The sequence below is a fragment of the Sciurus carolinensis genome, chromosome 9 (genome assembly GCF_902686445.1).
Source record: "Sciurus carolinensis chromosome 9, mSciCar1.2, whole genome shotgun sequence".
NCBI lineage: Eukaryota > Metazoa > Chordata > Mammalia > Rodentia > Sciuridae > Sciurus > Sciurus carolinensis.
Window position 1 is genome coordinate 71,570,031 of NC_062221.1, and position 17,983 is coordinate 71,588,013.

General features: G+C 33.7%; 1 protein-coding gene across 6 annotated transcripts in view; it reads left to right on the forward strand.

The window, feature by feature from the left end:
• Golgb1 (golgin B1) overlaps nucleotides 1–17,983 on the forward strand; it is a 73,771-nt gene that overhangs the window by 14,568 nt on the left and 41,220 nt on the right. For 3 of the 6 annotated variants that reach the window (XM_047563401.1, XM_047563406.1, XM_047563404.1), the window contains 6 exons: nucleotides 1,116–1,238; nucleotides 3,947–4,072; nucleotides 6,130–6,252; nucleotides 7,386–7,499; nucleotides 10,770–11,172; nucleotides 12,402–12,517. In XM_047563401.1, coding sequence (XP_047419357.1) covers nucleotides 1,116–1,238; nucleotides 3,947–4,072; nucleotides 6,130–6,252; nucleotides 7,386–7,499; nucleotides 10,770–11,172; nucleotides 12,402–12,517 — 1,005 coding nt within the window. The remainder of the gene's footprint in view (nucleotides 1–1,115; nucleotides 1,239–3,946; nucleotides 4,073–6,129; nucleotides 6,253–7,385; nucleotides 7,500–10,769; nucleotides 11,173–12,401; nucleotides 12,518–17,983) is intronic. The other 3 variants (XM_047563402.1, XM_047563403.1, XM_047563405.1) reach the window with 3 other exon arrangements.

Genomic DNA, 17,983 nt, shown 5'->3' on the forward strand with positions numbered 1-17,983 from the left:
TTTTATTAGTCTTCTCAAATAACTTCTTCATATGAATTCCTTCTTTTCTTACTTTTTGGTTTTTCCTTCAACAGTTCCCCTCCCTTGTCTGGTAGCACCAACCTCTCTTTCATGTTATTTGTTCCTTCAAATTTCCCTCAGCCATGCTCTTAGATTTTTAAATTATTTTACACTTTGGTTTTTAACTAACTTTATTTTTAGCTCTGAGACCTTAAACATCCAACATCTTACAGTCTCATTTTCTTTCCCGGTTAAGTAAATGATTTCCAGCAGTCCCAGTCAGCGCCAGCAGTCAGTGTATACATTTATATAGTAAAACTATAACAGATTCAACACAAAGCCAGGTAATCTGAGGGAGTATAGTTGAAGAAATGATAGCAATCCTCAGATGGTAGACTATTACGTGAAAGAAAATGTAAAATTATTTTTTGTACTTGAAGTAAGCAGAATTAGTTTCATTTGGAGATTCAATAGAGAGACAAAATCTGGGTCTAAGGAAGAGCTTTTTTTTTTTTTTTTTTTTAAAAGAAAGACTGTTGAAAGATTTGAAGGGCTAGGGAGATAGCTCAGTTGGTAGAGTGCTTGTCTTGTAAGCACAAGACCCTGGGTTCGATCCCCAGCACCCAAAAAAAAGAAAGATTTGAATTTCCCCTCACTGGCCCTTTTCTGATGTTTTAACCCTCAGTTAATAGCAGCTGTAGTTTTCTGAACTCTAGCCTTGATTTTTCAAGGCAGCAAGACCGAATTTTTTGTTAAATTTTATTCCTGAATGGCACTGACTTGTTCTGCCTCAGTCTTAAGCCATCAGAATGGGAAGCTTGGTGCTACTTCTTCTAAGTATAACTAACTCCCTTCTGGTTTTTTCCTGCTTTTGGCTGCCTTATAATGTTTTCTCTATTTTCCAGAGTTTACAACTATTCTCTGAGGGAGAATAGATCTAGTAGAAACCACTTGGCCATACTAAACTGGAAAACCCTAAGACTCCTTGAGATTTTTCTTGTTTCCATCAGTTTAATAAAACTATAATTAAGTGGTTGTAAAGAGCAAATAGAACAAAAGATCAAATGTATATTAATTGTAATGCTTTTGAATGACTTTATCTGTTGCATTTTCAGCATGACAAGAGTTCTACAGAAGAAGAAATGGAAATAGAAAAGATAAAACATGAACTTCAGGAGAAGGAAAAACTAATTAGCAGTTTGCAAGCCCAGCTTACCCAGGCAGAGCAAACTACCCAGGTAGGGGGTGTGAGTTACCTCATGATCACAAGGTTAATGAATTACTAAAATCCAAGGGTTGGATTATCATATGACATATTTATCTATATGTCTATCAACCCCTCCCTATCTGCTTTACTATCTCCTTCCTTCCTTCCTTCCCTCCCTACTTCCCTCCTTCCTTCCTTCCTTTCCATTCTAATAATTTTATTAGTATATGCTTGGGTGTTTATCATTTTTAGTTGATATTTGTATCTACCTAGTATGTTATTTGAATATGTGGTTCACATATTTTTATTTCAGAAGTTTTCTTGAATTATATAGTTTGAAGTATTAGATATATTCCCTTATTTGATTTTCTTTTGGGGGAACTTCTGTTATTTGTGTGTTTGATCTTTGATTATCTACAATATTTACCACTTTCCTCAAGTCCTTTTTATCTCTTCCTTCCTTATAATTTCTCCAGTTTCTTTCTTTTTTTTTTTTTTATTTCACACAAGGCAATCTATTTTGTGTTTCTGGTTTTTTCTTCTATTCTGAAATTATTTTTTTCTTTTATATCAACTTCATGAGTTCGATTGCCTAATTTTTTAGTTTTTCTAATTCTTTTTTGTTGTTGTTTTTTGATTCTGGGGTTCAAACCCAGGGCTTTGAGCATGCGAAGGAAGAGCTTATCACTGAGCTATATCCCTAGCTCCTCTAATTCTGATTTATGTTTTTCTTTCATGTCCCTTATAATTTTATTAATTTTGAATTCCTTTTGAAATAGGTAGCAATTTCTTCTTGTTTTTTGAGCATGCTTCTTGTATGTTTTTTAATCACCTATGTTATTCTGCTTCTTAGCCTTTTTTTTTTTTAATACTAATTTCATATGGCATTTGGGCCTTGATCCTTATTTCCTTATTTTTGTGTGAAATTAGTTTTCCTGAACCTTTAGGAGGAGTCTTTTTAGGAAAACTTTTCTTATGTAATAGTTTTCCCTTGTATGTTCTTTTTGAGTCATGTTCAAACATATGAGAGCTAGATTTCTCAGATTTGTGACTTTCTTTCCCCTGTCACTTTGGTCTATACCAGCACTATACAATATGAATAGGTTTACTAGTAATATAAAACATTGGAGGCAATTCACTTTTCCCTCAGCAGGTGAATATGTCCAAACTATAATATATCCAAACATTGGAATACTAGTTAGAAATAAAAAAAGGAATGAATTATATAAACATCAGTAGTCTGCCTTCATTTTAAACTATACTGATTTTTGAGCTAGAAAAAATAATTCAGTTATAATTAAAGTAATAGTAAATGTTTATATTTCAATTCAGTTACCAATTGTGATTTATATTGGTATCAACTACTACTCAAACTATCTGCATTAAGTATTCAAATTATCACCTATGTAGTTTCACATTACTATATGGGTGTATAGAAAACTATTCTGCATCATTCCATGATATCAACTATGTGTATGCTTGTCACTTGAACAGTATCCTACTCAAGGCAACTGATAAGTAAATATAATCATACCAAAACAAAGCTGTATTTGATGGAAAAATAATTTATACTTCAGTTTTAAATTTAGTTAAAACGAAATATTAAGGACTGGGTATGTGGCTCAGTGGTAGAGCGCTTGCCTAGCATGTGTGAGGCACTGGGTTCGATCCTCAGCACCACATAAAAATAAATAAATAAAATAAAATAAAAGGTATTGTGTCCATCGACAACTAAAAAAAATTTTTTTAAATGAAGAAGGAAATTTTTTTCACATTAGTTTTATTTAATCCTGTATAGCCTTATGAGGCTAGTTGATGCTAAATTATGCCACATGTGTATAGAGTGTCTCTTTCTTCTGTTTCTATTATCCCTATTCTGCTTACATTTTTTTTTTTTTTTTTTGGCGGTACTGGGGATCAAACTCAGGGCCTTGTGCTTGCAAGGCAAGCACTCTACCAGCTGAGCTATCTCCCCAGCCCTTTTTTTTTTGTCAAGTGCTGGGGATTGAACCCAGGGCCTCACACATGCTAGGCAAGCACTCTGCCACTGAGCTGCATTCTCCAGCCTTGCTTAATTTTTATTTCACTAGTGAGCACTTTCTTCAGAGTACATGTTCAAGTCTTAGAAGGGAGCCCTGATGAATCAGTTTTGAGAGACCAGAGGGGCTAAATTGCTCTAGCCCTTTTAGTCCTCCATACTGTGGACCCCTTGCATTTACTCAGTATCGAAGAGTAGAAAAGCCCTGCTGCTATTCTGAAGTTTGCAGCTGTCCATTCCAACAATACTTTTTGGCTATTTTGAAGTTTTTCTGTTTTTAGAGCCATCAGATGTCACTCTGCCTTCACCATCTTCCTGTTATGCAGACTCTAATACTGTGCAGGTCTTGTGAATTTTGGTGGTTTATCCTTACTTGCTTATGTTTTAAAGTTTGTATGACTATCTTCCTAATTTTATTGAAAATATTATCCATGTTTTTTAAATTTTACTGTCTAGTTTACTGTCTTTTTCTATGTGAGGATTCAGAGAAATTGAAAAAAATTGCTCTCACTTCTTTCTTCCTCAGACAAATAATTTTTGATAATTCCTTTTTTAAAATCACAATGCAATTCCCTTTTGTGTTAAGTGGAAATTAGAAGGAAATATGGTGGGCATTTAGGATAATGAGAAAAGAAGGTCAAAGAATTAAGAATGCTAAACCTTTTGCTTAAATAAATACTTTTTTTCTTCTATATTTTCAGTTTGATAAAAGTTCTATAGAGATGGAAGAATTTGTAATGATGAAGCAACAGCTTCAGGATAAGGAGGAACTCATTAGCACTTTGCAAGCCCAGCTCAGCCAGACACAGGCAGAGCAAGCTGCACAGGTAGGGGCGGAAGTCACCTTTATTAGAATAAAAGTTTACAAAATTCAAATCCATTGCCATTTCTTATATGGCAAGTCAATTCAGACAGTTACTTTTAAAATTTTAGTACATGAAAGAATAGTTGCCGGGAGTGTTAAAGTAGAAATTAGAAGGGTAATAGAAGAAATTAGGTAAGTAGGTAAGTATGTCATTAGGGAACACTAGAAATCCTCAAAAAGTGTTTTTTACCTTGGTATGTTTGCCATAGCCTAATTGTGACTGTTTATTACTGTTTATGAAACTGGGTTCATACTAAGTTCGAAAAAGACTGATAAAGAGAAGCCAAAAGAAATACAAATAATTAGGTTTATTCTTTCCCTAAAATAAAATGTTAGTGGGAAGATAAATTATAATCAGAAGGTTACTTAGTGAGCATGTAATAAGAAAGTGGTGTAGGTTATATGATTCCTTGTTAAGTAACACTAATATGTGTTACTTAACATTATTCTTCATATTTATTTCTGCCACCAGAACCTGACTGCTTAGACTGACATCCTTAACTTCCTATTTTTCTAAATTTCCTAGTTGACCACCTACACCCATATTTTTCCTTTGGGAATGCTTTTGAATCACAACACATTTTATCCATGAAGTACTTTTTCACATAGCTAATCTTATCCATCAGATATATTGGTAACTTGTTATTAGTGGTGCCTTCTCATCTGTGAATGGCCTATTGCTATATAAATAGTTAAAATTATGTATACTGGAATCCTTAATTTTATCCTTCTAGCTTTCATTATGTCCTTTTTATGTAGCGCCTCGTACAGTATAGGATGGAGATATACAGTAGATGGTTTTTACCTACAATTTGCTTAAAATGTGGAAGGCCAAGATATATAACTATATTAACAGATCCATGATAATGTAAGAAATTCTAAATAAATGCCAAAGCAAGCAACATTACAGAAAAGTATTTTGACAGGTGAAAGATGTTATTGTGAGCATGACAGTTATAGAAAGTTATATAGAAAAGTTGGGATTAGAATAGACAATATTCTATAAGGGCTGAAGGAAGGCATTCTAGTCATGGAGAAGGGTGTGAGTAGTCTCAGAGAAGAAATATATCCAGTGCATTTAAGGAAAAGAATGTTAGATATGTTTGGCTAGGGAGACTCCAGGGCCTGCATGCTTAAAACACAGGATTCCAAATTCATAATGAGGTCAGAATTCCGATAATCAGAAATCATAAGGGTTTTTTGTGAAACTACCAAGAAGGTGAGCCAATGTTAATTTAAGGTGTTACAACTAAGAAATCAGTGATAGGTTAAGGACCAATGCAAAATAAGGAAACTAAAAGCTGGTCAGCATGCTCAACTATAGCTCTCAAGGAATGAATTGGCAGGCATCACAGCCTAAAGCCAAACAAAAACACTGATAACCCAGCAGCTCACAATCAACCATTTATTTACATTCCATCCTGTTAAAGACCAGTTACAGCCTATAAGTAATGACAGTTGAAAATAACTGTCTGGGAAGGTGGTTTGGGTTTGGAAGCACACTGAGTTCTTTGGTAGAAGCAAGTCTTTGAATATAAGACTAGAAAGATAAATTTGTATTTCCAATTTAGAGACTCTTGAATAAATGATACATTAGTTTGAATTTTCACTTATTCGACATGAGAATGCCATTGAATATTTTTGAGCATGAATGTGATGTTGAAAGAAGTATCCAGAGTTTAAGAGAAGTCTAACTTTATATTTAATGTTCTAATCTTTGAGAACTTATCAAAAATATGTTTGTATGTTTAAAACATTTCTACTACCCATGAAAATATAATTTCTAACAGTTCATTTAGACTGATTTCTGAATTTGATACTAGGCTTCCTCTCACATTTGAAAGTATGACCAGTCCCTTCTCTCCTCCAGTATTCTCATCTTTGACATTCAAAATTGAATCTTTAAAAAGTGCTGTCTGTAAATACTTAGTGTCTGTCTTTGGAGAGTAGTCTGTAAGATTTGTTTGTGAAATACTCAGGAAGTGTAACGTGTATAGTTTCTCTGGTGTGTATCTTCAGTTGAGTTCCATGCAGCAGGTGGTCCGAGAGAAAGATGCCCGCTTTGAAACACAAGTTCGTCTTCACGAAGATGAGCTTCTTCAGTTAGTAACCCAGGCAGATGTGGAAACAGAGATGCAACAGGTGTGTTGCTCAAACTCAGTAGAATGTCTGTCATTTCAGTTAACATTTAATCACAACATCATGGCCGCTTTTCAAACATCCCCCCTCCCCGCTGCTCTCCACTTGGACCTGGTGTGCTCCTTATTGGCTTCTTTTTGGTGTCTTTTTCTCCTGTTGCACATTATTTATTTTCCCTACCATTATCTTGCCTTTTATCCCTCTAATAAGGTTGTTAGAGCTCCAAAGTGGAGTTTAATTGGGGAATGTGTGTGGTAGTCAGAATTTGGTTTTTCCTTGGTTTGCTGGTTGTAGCTGCCTTCATGCATTGAAAACCTGATTCACAGCTTTACATCAATGAAGTCAGTTTTAAACTTTGAAAAAATTGGAGACAAAAAGGAATGCTTTTGAAGCTATGAAGTCATTTATTAAATCAGTAATTTTTAAAAATGTTCATTCAGTAAATTTTGAAAATTGACTTCATTGTATTTGAATTCACCGTCTACTAACTCAAAGGTGTTTGTTTTCACTTAGTGGGTAGTATAGTGTGTTACTGAAAGGCACTCCAGTGGCACTTGTTGTTTGATCTGCTTAATTGTTTTTGAGTGCAACTTCTTCTAAGTTCTAAGCAGTCTTTCAGAATGTACCACTAAGTCAAGTTTCAGAATATAATACTTATTTAAGTAGAACATTATTTGCATACACTTATCATTGATTTATTTATTCAACATGCGTTTTTTAAGTGTCCACCCTGTGCTTGATACTAGCAGAAGAGAAATGGTTCTTGCCTGCAGAGAATATTCTTTTTGGTGGGTGAGATATACATGTTACCAATGTTATTTAGGTACAAGACATGAATTATGTAATTCTGAAAGGTGCTTTAAATGTGTCATTTTTCAATAATTTTTAGAAGACTCTGTAATTCAGGGACTTGCCCTTTTCTGACTTCGGTGGTTGTCTGAGCTCTGGGAAAGACATTTTGGAGATTCTTTGTTGCTACTAGATGGGAAGCATGGCATGCTGGTGCCCCCATCTTTAGTTGATCATCTTTCAATCCAAAAATCGAAATACACAAATCTACATGACATTTTGAAAGGTAGAAAAATAATAGTGCTCATTTGTTAGCACATTGTATCTAAAATGTTTTTTTTTTTCAGAAATTGAGGATGCTGCAGAGGAAGCTTGAAGAACATGAAGAAGCCCTGTCGGGCCGTGCTCAGGTGGTGGACTTACTGCAGCAGGAGCTGAATGCTGCTGAGCAGAGAAATCAGGTACTGCCTTATGTGATCTTTACTGCCTATCAGGAGGCTGTTCATTTCCACTTCAATTTGCTAAGCAGCAGGTCTAAAAACCTATTATAGCCCTAACCAACTTGGTGAGACCCTACCTTATAATAAAATAAAGAAATAAATTAGGATGTAGCTCAGTGGTAAAGTACCTCTGAGTTCAATCTCTAGTACCAAAAAGAAGAAGAAAAAAACCAAGCCTACTATAAGCCTTTAGAGAATGAGTACCATTTGTTCATTCTTTCAACAGATATCTCTGATTAAGTGGTGGTGATGAACAAAAAATACAGTTCTCTTCCTTGTGGAGCTTACATTTCACATCTTTTTTGTTGCTCTTTTCATTTTAGGTCTGGAGTCCTACTTTCTCTAGAATTCCTATTTTCCTGTAGTGAGTTTCTTTTTCATCACCTTACCCCTTTGCTGTCTTAAATGATTCTTATGCATTATGTTTGGTCTCTTTGCCTGTTTTTGTCAGTTAACTTTCTGTTGGATTGAAGTAATCCCATTATATGCCCTTGAATCTAAAGGTGATCAGGGATTTTGTTGTTCTAAAACCTTAAAAATTCAAATATCCTGTTCCCTGATTCTTATGTATCCTGTCATTCCCTTTTCTCATACTGTCCTGATCTTCATTCTTATTAAAGAAATATGGATCTTTCCACTTTGTTCCTCTAGTGGCTGCTACTTTGGCCTCTCTCTGTCCTGTTTGGACCCATGCTTGACCATTTGGACTACTTTATAGCCCTTAGATTGATTCCTTGTCATATAAGTAGTCAAATTGTAATGCAGAATTGGTGCTACAGCCCACATTCTCTGCTTGTTCATCTGTGTGCTGCATGCTGCTGGAGAAAGTCAACCAATCCTCTCTCATTAGTCTTCAATTCTCCTTGAGGCAAGCTTTCTATCTTGCTTAGAAACATGTTACCCTTTCTTTCATCCTCATAAAACCCATACTGTGACCCCAAATGCCCCTCAGACTGCCAATGAGATTGAAATACCAGTTTTGCCACTTATTAGTTATCACACACAGATAATTACATCTAAATACCTTTTGGTAAATTACATATTAGTAGTACTATGAATCCTTATATCAACCCTATGTAATAGATGCTATTATCATTCATATTTTATAAATGAAAAAATTCAATCATGGAGAACTCATACATACCCCAGATCAATTTGGTAGGCTTCAGATTGGTAAAAGAAAGATAATAGCATACATATCATGAGCAAAAAACAGGATCACCTGAAATAGTAAAAGTACTTAGGACAGTGTTTGGCACATACTTACATTCTACTAAAATCACTCTAGAATCATTAAACACTTCTGAATTGTCAGATCCGATGGATACGTTCTAAGTTTCACTTTACTATACCTTTCTGCAATATTTGTTACTATTGATTACTCATTCCTTGAAGTTTTGCATTCCCTTGACTATTAGAACATGGCATTATCTTGGTTCTCTTTCTGCATCTCTGGAGCTTTTCTGTTTGTTTTTACTTCATAGACTTCTTTTCCTGCCCATTTAACCATGTTTCCCAGTATTGCAGACTAAGTCCGTATTGTCACTGTATGCATTCTTCTCACTTTTCCTCTTGTGGTAGATGGTGAGTCTACATCCCCAGTGCCACTAACATCTTCAAAATATTTATCTTCCCAGTGCATCTGATATATGTCCAGTTCCCTGCCAATATATGGGTATCCCATGAATCCTTTGGTGATCCCCAAGGTGATAGATATGCTAGTTACCTTGATCTGATCATTACATATTATACACAAATATTGAATTGTCACACTGCATCCTATATCTATATATATTTACTATGTCAATTAAAAATATATTAAACAAAAAACAAAGAAAACCTTGTATTTTTTATCATATTTCCTCTTTTAATGGGCTATTTACCTAAAAGAATAAAACTCATTAGACTTTTTTTTCTTTTTGTTTATTAATTCCTACAATTAACTAATTAGAACTAATTAGCAAGTGCTGAGTACTGTGGTGCACACCTGTTATCCCAGTAACTTAGGAGGCTGAGGCAGGAGGATTACAAGTTCAGGGCCAGCCTCAGCAACTTAGTAATACTCTGTCTCAAAAGTTAAAAATAAAAAGGACTGGGGTTGGAGCTTAGTGGTAAAATGCTCCTGGGTTCATTCCCAAATACCAAAAAATAAAAATAAAAAGTCATTATCAAGTTTACTGATTTTTCATCTCTTAAATAATTCTTGAATTCTCTTCATTAGTAATATCGGTAGACTAGTTCTGGCTCAAGAACAATTTTGCATGAAAAACATTTTTGCATGACAGGTTTTTCTCTGCTTCTGTTCTTCTCCCACCCCCCAGTGTATCATCTGTTTGGCAATCAGGGGGATGTCTCCAAAAATCATGTCTGACCAGAGTTCCTTATTAATTAGAAGAACAAATTCCAAGTCCCTTAACAATATGGTGTGTAAAGAGCCTTATGATTTGACTTGTGATTATTTTTCTAGCATCATCCCCTACCTTTTCTTGCCAGTCTTTTTTTTTTTTTTTTTTTTTTTTGCGGTACTGGGATTGAACCCAGGGCCTTGTGCTTGTGAGGCAAGCACTCTAACAAGTGAGCTCTCTCCCCAGCCCCATCGTCCCCTACCTTTTCTTACTAGAGCTTTACCTGCTACCAACTTCAAACTTCATTGATAACCCTGTTTTTTCTTTACCTCTCTGCTTTTTTGTTCTGTTTCTCTAAAGTACTGTCTTTTAGTGCCAACTTGCTTGGTTGAGTCCTCATTATTTAAATCTTAGATTAGGTGACTATCTTTACCCTAACCCATTCTTCTTCTCTGCTTATATTAATACCTTGTAAGTATCCCTCTCATGGCCTTTAATCTTTTGTATTATACTTATCTGTTTCAGTGTCCTTGAACTCTGAGTTTCTTGAGGGCAGGGACTGGATTCATTGATTCATTCAGTACTTATCAGGTACCACTCTATGTATATACTGTGCTAGGTGCCAGAGATCATTAAGACTAAAACAAAGTTCCTTCCCTATGAAACTTATTTTCTTATGGGAGAGACAGAAAATATAAAATAATGATACAAATAAGTATATGTGAGTACAAATGTCAAAAGTATCTAGAAGCAAAAATATAGGATCTTCAGTAGTAGGTTTGGTCCTAAGCACCTAGCCATTCTTCACCTTGAAGAAGCACTTGACTATGCTCATTGAAATGAAAGAATATATTTGTGGCTCATGACGCTTTATCTTTTTTCTTAGAGTCTCTCTCAGCAGTTACAGCAAATGGAAGCTGAACATAATATTTTAAGGAACACTATGGAAACAGAAAGACAAGAGTCCAAGGTTCTGATGGAGAAGATGGAACTTGAAGTGGCAGAGAGAAAATTATCCTTCCATAACCTGCAGGAAGAGATGCAACACCTTATGAGACAGTTTGAACAAGCAGGCCAAACCCAGGCTGAGCTGGAGTCTCGATATAGTGCTTTGGAGCAGAAGCACAAAGCAGAAATAGAAGAGAAGACTGCTTACATTTTGAATCTTCAAAAGACTGAGCGAGAGCTGCAATCTGCCTGTGATACTCTAAAGGATGAAAATTCAAAGCTTCTCCAAGATAAGAATGAGCAGGCAGTTAAGTCAGCCCAGGCCATTCAGCAGCTGGAAGGTCAGTATTTTCTTGCTTTTAAAGTCCTCACCTCTAGCACTTTAGTGACTTATACTTCTTATATTCAGGTATCTATTAATGATATCATTTGCTCAAACCATTTGAGTCCATAGGATTAAAAAGTCACTTTTGAACTGTTTATTGCATTTTTTCCTGCTCTGACTAAAGTAATAATCTGTCTTAATATTATAATTATCTCTCCAGTACTAATAACTGGTGATAGTGATGTTTCAGGTAATAAACAGAATGCTGTGTGAAACATGACTCTGATCTAAAAGGGTTATCGTTGAAATGAGTATCATTTGAATTCATTTGTGGGAAACTCAGGCCAGATCTATATACATAAGTAGGGGAACTGAATTGCATAGAGTCATTAATTTCAAATGTGAATCTCAATACTTTTCTTATAGGTAAAATTTTCTTTTAAAGAAAAAACTTTTAGCCTTTCAAAAAGTACAAAGAAAACTTTTTAAATATCTTGTTATACATTTGAGCAAATTGTTATGTGCATGTACAATTATGCACATAATGTACATCATGACATGAACATAATGACATAATGAATCCCATCATTATGTATAATTATAATGTACCAATAAAAATAAATTGAAAAAGTAAAAAACAAATACATGTTTCTAAAATTTTGAACATTTTAAAGTTTATAAATTAAAAAGTGAAACTCCCTCAACACCAGTAGTCTATCTCACTGGTCCTTTTCCCCAAATTGTAACCTCTACTGATTGGTTAACAAATAGTTAAAGGAAAGATTTTAGATTGTCTAAGCTGACAATTTGTATTGAAGAGCTGAGTATCAGCCAGAAAGCATTACATGGTAACATGGTGTTACATGAGCATGTTGTTCTCTTAACTGAACCAGGTTCATGTTTAAAACCTTCCTATGGAATCATGAGGGAACCAATAACACTTAAGTGGAGAGTGAAGGAGATAAAATATGAACCACAAAAACCATTTTCACATGGAAAGGAAAAATGAACTTTAAAAAACAATGCCCAGGCCTATTTTATTTCACCTTTGAAAGAGGTAGTTTACTACCTTTTGGTCCTTGAGAACATAAACACAGTTTAAAAAAATGTCCTTGGCATCGTAATCAAGGACACTGAACTAGTAAACAGCATATGATGTATCCTTAGAAGATAATAACTTTAAATTCTAAATCTCAGACTTGAAGCAGATAGCACTTCTATTTATTTGTTTTTTCTTTTCCATAGATCAACTCCAGCAAAAATCTGAAGAAATTAACCAATTTCTAAATAAACCAACCTTTCAAAAACATGAAACTGCATCACAGACTTCTTTCCCAGATGTTTCTGATGAGGGCACACAGGTAATTAAATGTGAATTTCTTATGAATATGAGCTATTTGTTTTTGTTGTATCTCTACTTGGGGACAAATAGTATAAACCTGTTTTTTTCTGCCTTATAAGATGATTTTTTGGGAGATGATTCTATTTGAAATGAATCATTAATGCAGTGTCTCAACAATGAATGATAAGAACATAGATAACAAACTCCATGGTCTCAGGAGCCTCTGATTCTAAGGCCTTAAAAATCTGTATTGGGGATGAATCATTACTTTTACTTTTATAATCAGTTTTCCCAATTCAGAAGTCAGCTTTGTTTTGGTAGACTGAGTTTTTATTGGGGTTAATGTATACAAATAAGCATAATCACACTTATGTCTTTTATAGAAATTATATTGCTCCCATTAAATTTATCAGAAAAAAGTTATTTGCCAAATGACTGCAGATTGACTGATATATTTTCCCTTCCTTTTACAGAAGTCTATGTAGAAAGCCAGATTATAATCACCAGAAGGCTGCTTATTGAGTATAAATATAACCACAAGGCAAATTAGTTTGATAATCCTAATTGACTAGTGCCAAGCTGGGATAACGGGTTCACCCACCTCCATTATAAGATTATACCCTTTCAAACTGACAGACCTATATGGTGACTGAGTTCTGTGTTCCCTGGGCAATACTGTGCACTGATAAAAATTTTTGCCTCTTAGTTTCTGGCATCTATGCTTTCCAATCTCTTCCATTATTCCATTTTCAACTTTTTCCTCCAGTGTTTTGTTAAGACATTTTCCAACCACTCATTTAAATTGAAAAGGTTTTGTAGGAAACATCTGTATACCCACCTCTAGATTCTCTATGTATTTGCTTTATCTTCTGTCCATTTATCCATCCTACCCATCTATCAGTTCATCTTAATTTTTATACATTTTGTAGTACCAAAAATCAGTACCTGTACTTTAAATATTTCAGCATGCATATCATTGACTAGATTTCAGTATTTATTTATAATTGAGGTAAACTAGTTGAGAAAATTCTTTTTCTTTTGAGGTAAGATTTACAAGCTATTATATTCATAAACCTTAAGTGTGCCATTGAATTATGTCAAATGCATACATCTCAGAACCCTACTAAGCTATATCATGTTACCATCACCCTACAAGGAATCTTCATACTCTTTTGTAGTCAACTTCACCCTTCTCCAGAGTCAACTACTATTTTGTTTTTTTTACCATAGATTAAGTTTGCCTATTTTACATTATATAATCATATAATATATGCTTTTTTGTATAAAACTTTCACAACATTTTGAGATCCATATTGTTGTATGTGTCATAATTTATTTTATATTGCTGAGAAATATTCTATCTTATGAATATAATATGTTTTCCTTTTGTGTGATTGTGCTGCACTTTCATTTTGATGGACACTTGGGCTTTTTCATGCTGTGACTATTATAAATTATGCTACTGTGATCATTCTCACACTGTTGGTATAGACATATGTTTTCATTTATCCTCCAGTAAGTACTAATTGAAGATTTGTTGGGCCATAGATTACATATGTATTTGAATTTATAAAGAACTCCCAGATCTTTTCCCAAAGTGATTGTACCATTTTATATTCCCATTTTAAATATATAAAAGTTCCAGTTCTCCCTATTTTTTTCCAGATTTGATAGTGTAATTTATAAAAATTTTAGCCATTTATGAGTTTATATTTCTAAATGATGTTGAATTTTTTTGTTCTTGAGATTCTTGGCCTTTTTGTATATCTTCTTTTGGTAAAGTGTCTGTTCAAGTAATGACCCCATTTTTAAAATCAAGTTATTTGTCTTTTTATTCTCCAGTTGTAGGAATAATTTATATATTCCAAATATTAATCAGTTATCAATATGTTTGGTAAATAGTTTGGCCCATATTGTGTCTTGTCTGTTCATTTCATAGCAATGACTTTGAACTAACGTGCATTTTAAAATTTTATAGTCTGTTATCAATATTTTATGATTTTGGTTTTCTGTGTTCTATGAAACCTTTTCTTAGCTCTAAGTCATAAAGATATCTCTTACATTTTCTTCCACCACTTTATGGTTCTAGCTTTCAGTTTAGTGTCTGAACCTTATTTAAATTCTTATGTATGGTGTTAAGATGTTTTTTGGCTTTGTTTTGTTTTTCTTCATGTGGATACCCAATTATTACAGTACCATAAGAGGCTTTCCTCTTTGTATTATTTTGGTAACTTTAATGAAAATTAAAGACTACTAGGTTCATTTTTTGAACTTTCTGTTCTGTTTCACTGATTTGTCAATCCTTAAGCCAGTGTCACACTCTTATTATAGTTTGTCTTAAAGTCAGATAGTATAAGTCCTCCAATTTTGTTCTTTCAGGATTGATTGGATTATTCCAGGTCCTTTACATTTGCACATAAATTATACACTCAGCTTCTCAAATCCTGTGTTTTTAAAAATCCAGATGGAATTTTGAATTAGCATTGTATTATCTATTGATCAGTTTGAGAATTGACATCTTATCACTACTGAACTTCTTAATTTAATGAATTACTGTATCTCTTCACTATTTAGATCTTTACTTTGTTTTAGCAGTGTTTTATAGTTTTCATTGGAGAAGTTGTACACATTTCAAAATTTATTTTAAAATAGTTCATATTTTTGATGTTATTTTAGATGGAATTTTTAAAACGTATTTTAGTTGTCGATGGATTTTTATTTTATTTTATTTATTTATTTATTTACATACAGTGCTGAGACTCAAACCCAGTTCCTCACACACACAGGCAAGCACTCTACCACTGAGCTACAATCCCAGCCCTAGATGAAATTATTTTAATTTCATTTTCCAACTGTATGCTGCAATTATGTCAGTATACAATTGAATTTTATTAGCCTTTCAGTCTGTGAATTTGTAAGTTTATTATATTAGTTCTGGTACCTTTTTGTACTTCTCTACAATTTTCTACATAAATAATCATGACATTTGCATATAAAGACAAATTTTACTTCTTTCTACTCTTTATACCTTCATTCATTATTTAATAGAAGTAACAAGACTAGACCTTTTTCCATTGCTCCCAATATTTAAAAAATATTTTTATTAGTGCATTATAGTTACACATAATAATGGGATTCATTTTTGACATAATCATATGCCTGCAATATAATTTGCTCCACTTCAGTTCCCACTATTTCCTCTCTCCTCCTCCCTCTACCTGTTTCCTTTCCTCTACTCTACTGATCTTCCTTCTGTTTATTTATAGTTTTTTCCAATAGGTGCTTTATAGATATATGTAAAGTTGAAATTCACTGTGGTATATTCATATATGTATATAGCATAATTTGGTCAATTTCATTCCTCTGTACTCCTTTTTCTGTCCCTTCTTCCCCCTGTCTTCTTCCAATGAACTCCCCTCTATGTTCATGGGATTTCCCTCCCTTCTTCCCCTCTTATTTTGCTGTGGCTTCCACATTCAAACCTGGCATGCACCTGTAATCCCAGCGGCTCAGGAGGCTAAGGCAGGAGGATTGAGAATTTAAAGCCAGCCTTAGCAAAAGCAAGGCCTAAGCAACTCAGTAAGACCCTGTCTCTAAATAAAATACAAAATAGTGCTGGGGATGTGGCTCAGTGGCTTAGTGCCTCTGAGTTAAATTCTCAGTAAACCACCCCTCCCCCCTCAAAAAAAAAAAGAAAAAAAAGAAAACTCAACCCTTACTTTTTGAATCTGGCTGAGAATGATGTTCTCCCATTTTTATCCATTTACCAGCTAGTTTTAGGTTTTTCATAAATGTCTTTTATTAATTGGAGGGCATATTCTCTTCTGTTCTTAGTTCAGTGAGAATTGGTATTTAGTCTTGTCAAATGCTTTTCCTGCCTTTATTGAAATGACCATATAGATTTTCTTCTTTATTCACTTAGTACTTCAATTTTTAAATATTAAGACAATGTTGCATCATTGGAATAAATCCTCCTTGTTCATGAAGCTCTATCCTTCTTATATATATTGCATTTGATTGACTAACATTTTCAGAAGAATTTTTATCCCATATTCATGAAGAATATTCGTTTTTAGCTTTCTTAAAAGAACCAGTTTTGAGCTTTGTTATTTCTCTGTTGTTGATCTGTTTTCACTTTTATTGGTTTGTGCTTGTTAGTATTTTTTTCTAGTTCCTTGGATTTATGTTGCTCTTCTTTTTACAGCTTCTTAAGATGAAACTTTATATTAAAGATTTCAGGTCTCCTTTTCTCATATAAGCATTTAAAATTACACAGTTCCCTTTAAGCATACAGTTTGATATATTGTGATTTTTTTAAAAAAATATTACTTAATTTCGAAGATTTTTATAATCTTCCTTGTAACTTCTTTGACCATGAATTATTTACAGATGTATTCTTTGATATCCAGATGTTTGTTTTTTTTTATCTTATTGGTTTCAGATTTAATTCTCACTGTGATTAATGAATGTGTTCTATAGGTCAGTCCTTTGAACTACAGGCTTGTTTTATACCTTCTATTTGATGATGTGAAATTTTAAAATTTTATTTTCATTTATTGACTTTTCTCCCTTTAAGGAGCTCTGTTAGAGGCACATTTTATATACAGTAGTCTGTACACCTTTAAAATATACAATTTGATAAGTTTTAACACATATATAGCACACAAAGCCATCACCTGTGAAGAAAATGAACATACTCGTCATCTCCAAATGTTTCCTTATGCCCCCTACTAATCTCTCCCTCACGTCTCACCCAACCCAGGCAACCTCTGATCTGCTTTCTGTCATTATAGCTTTCATTTTTTAGAATTTTTCTTTCTTATTTATTTATTTTTGGCTTCTTTTACTCCGCATACTTATTTTGAGATTCAGTCTATTCCATTTGAAAATCATTCCATTGTATTGTTGAGTACATTGTACATGCCAGTTACTCACTGATGGACAGTTTTGAGTTGTTGCCAGTTTTTGGCTACTGCAAACTAGTTTTTGGCTACTGTTTATCTTTTAAGGCAATTCAGATAACAAGAAAATAAATCTTAACTACTATTGCAGTTACCATTTCTGGCATTTTTCATTCTTTGAGGGTAAATCAGTGGTTGGCAGTCTTTTCAGTGAAAGGTCAAATACTAAATGTTTTAGGCTTTGTGGAGAATAGTCTTGGTTGCAGTTAAATCCTGCTGTTGCAGAGCAAGGGTTGTAGCTGTGCTCCAATTGAATTTTATTTACTGAAACAAGTGTGGAAGGCCTATAAAATTTGCCATATCCTGACTTCAAATTTCTATCTGGTCTCTTTTGCCTAATGAACTTTCTTTGACTTTTATGTGTGTGGTGTGTTATGGGTGTGTGTTTATGTGTTTGTATATATGTGTATGTATATTATAACTGGTTCTTAAAACTCTTGTATGATTGAAGTCATCTTTATCTTGACCTTACTAAAAATATATTGCAAACTGTAGAATTCTAATTTACAGATTTTTTTTTCTTT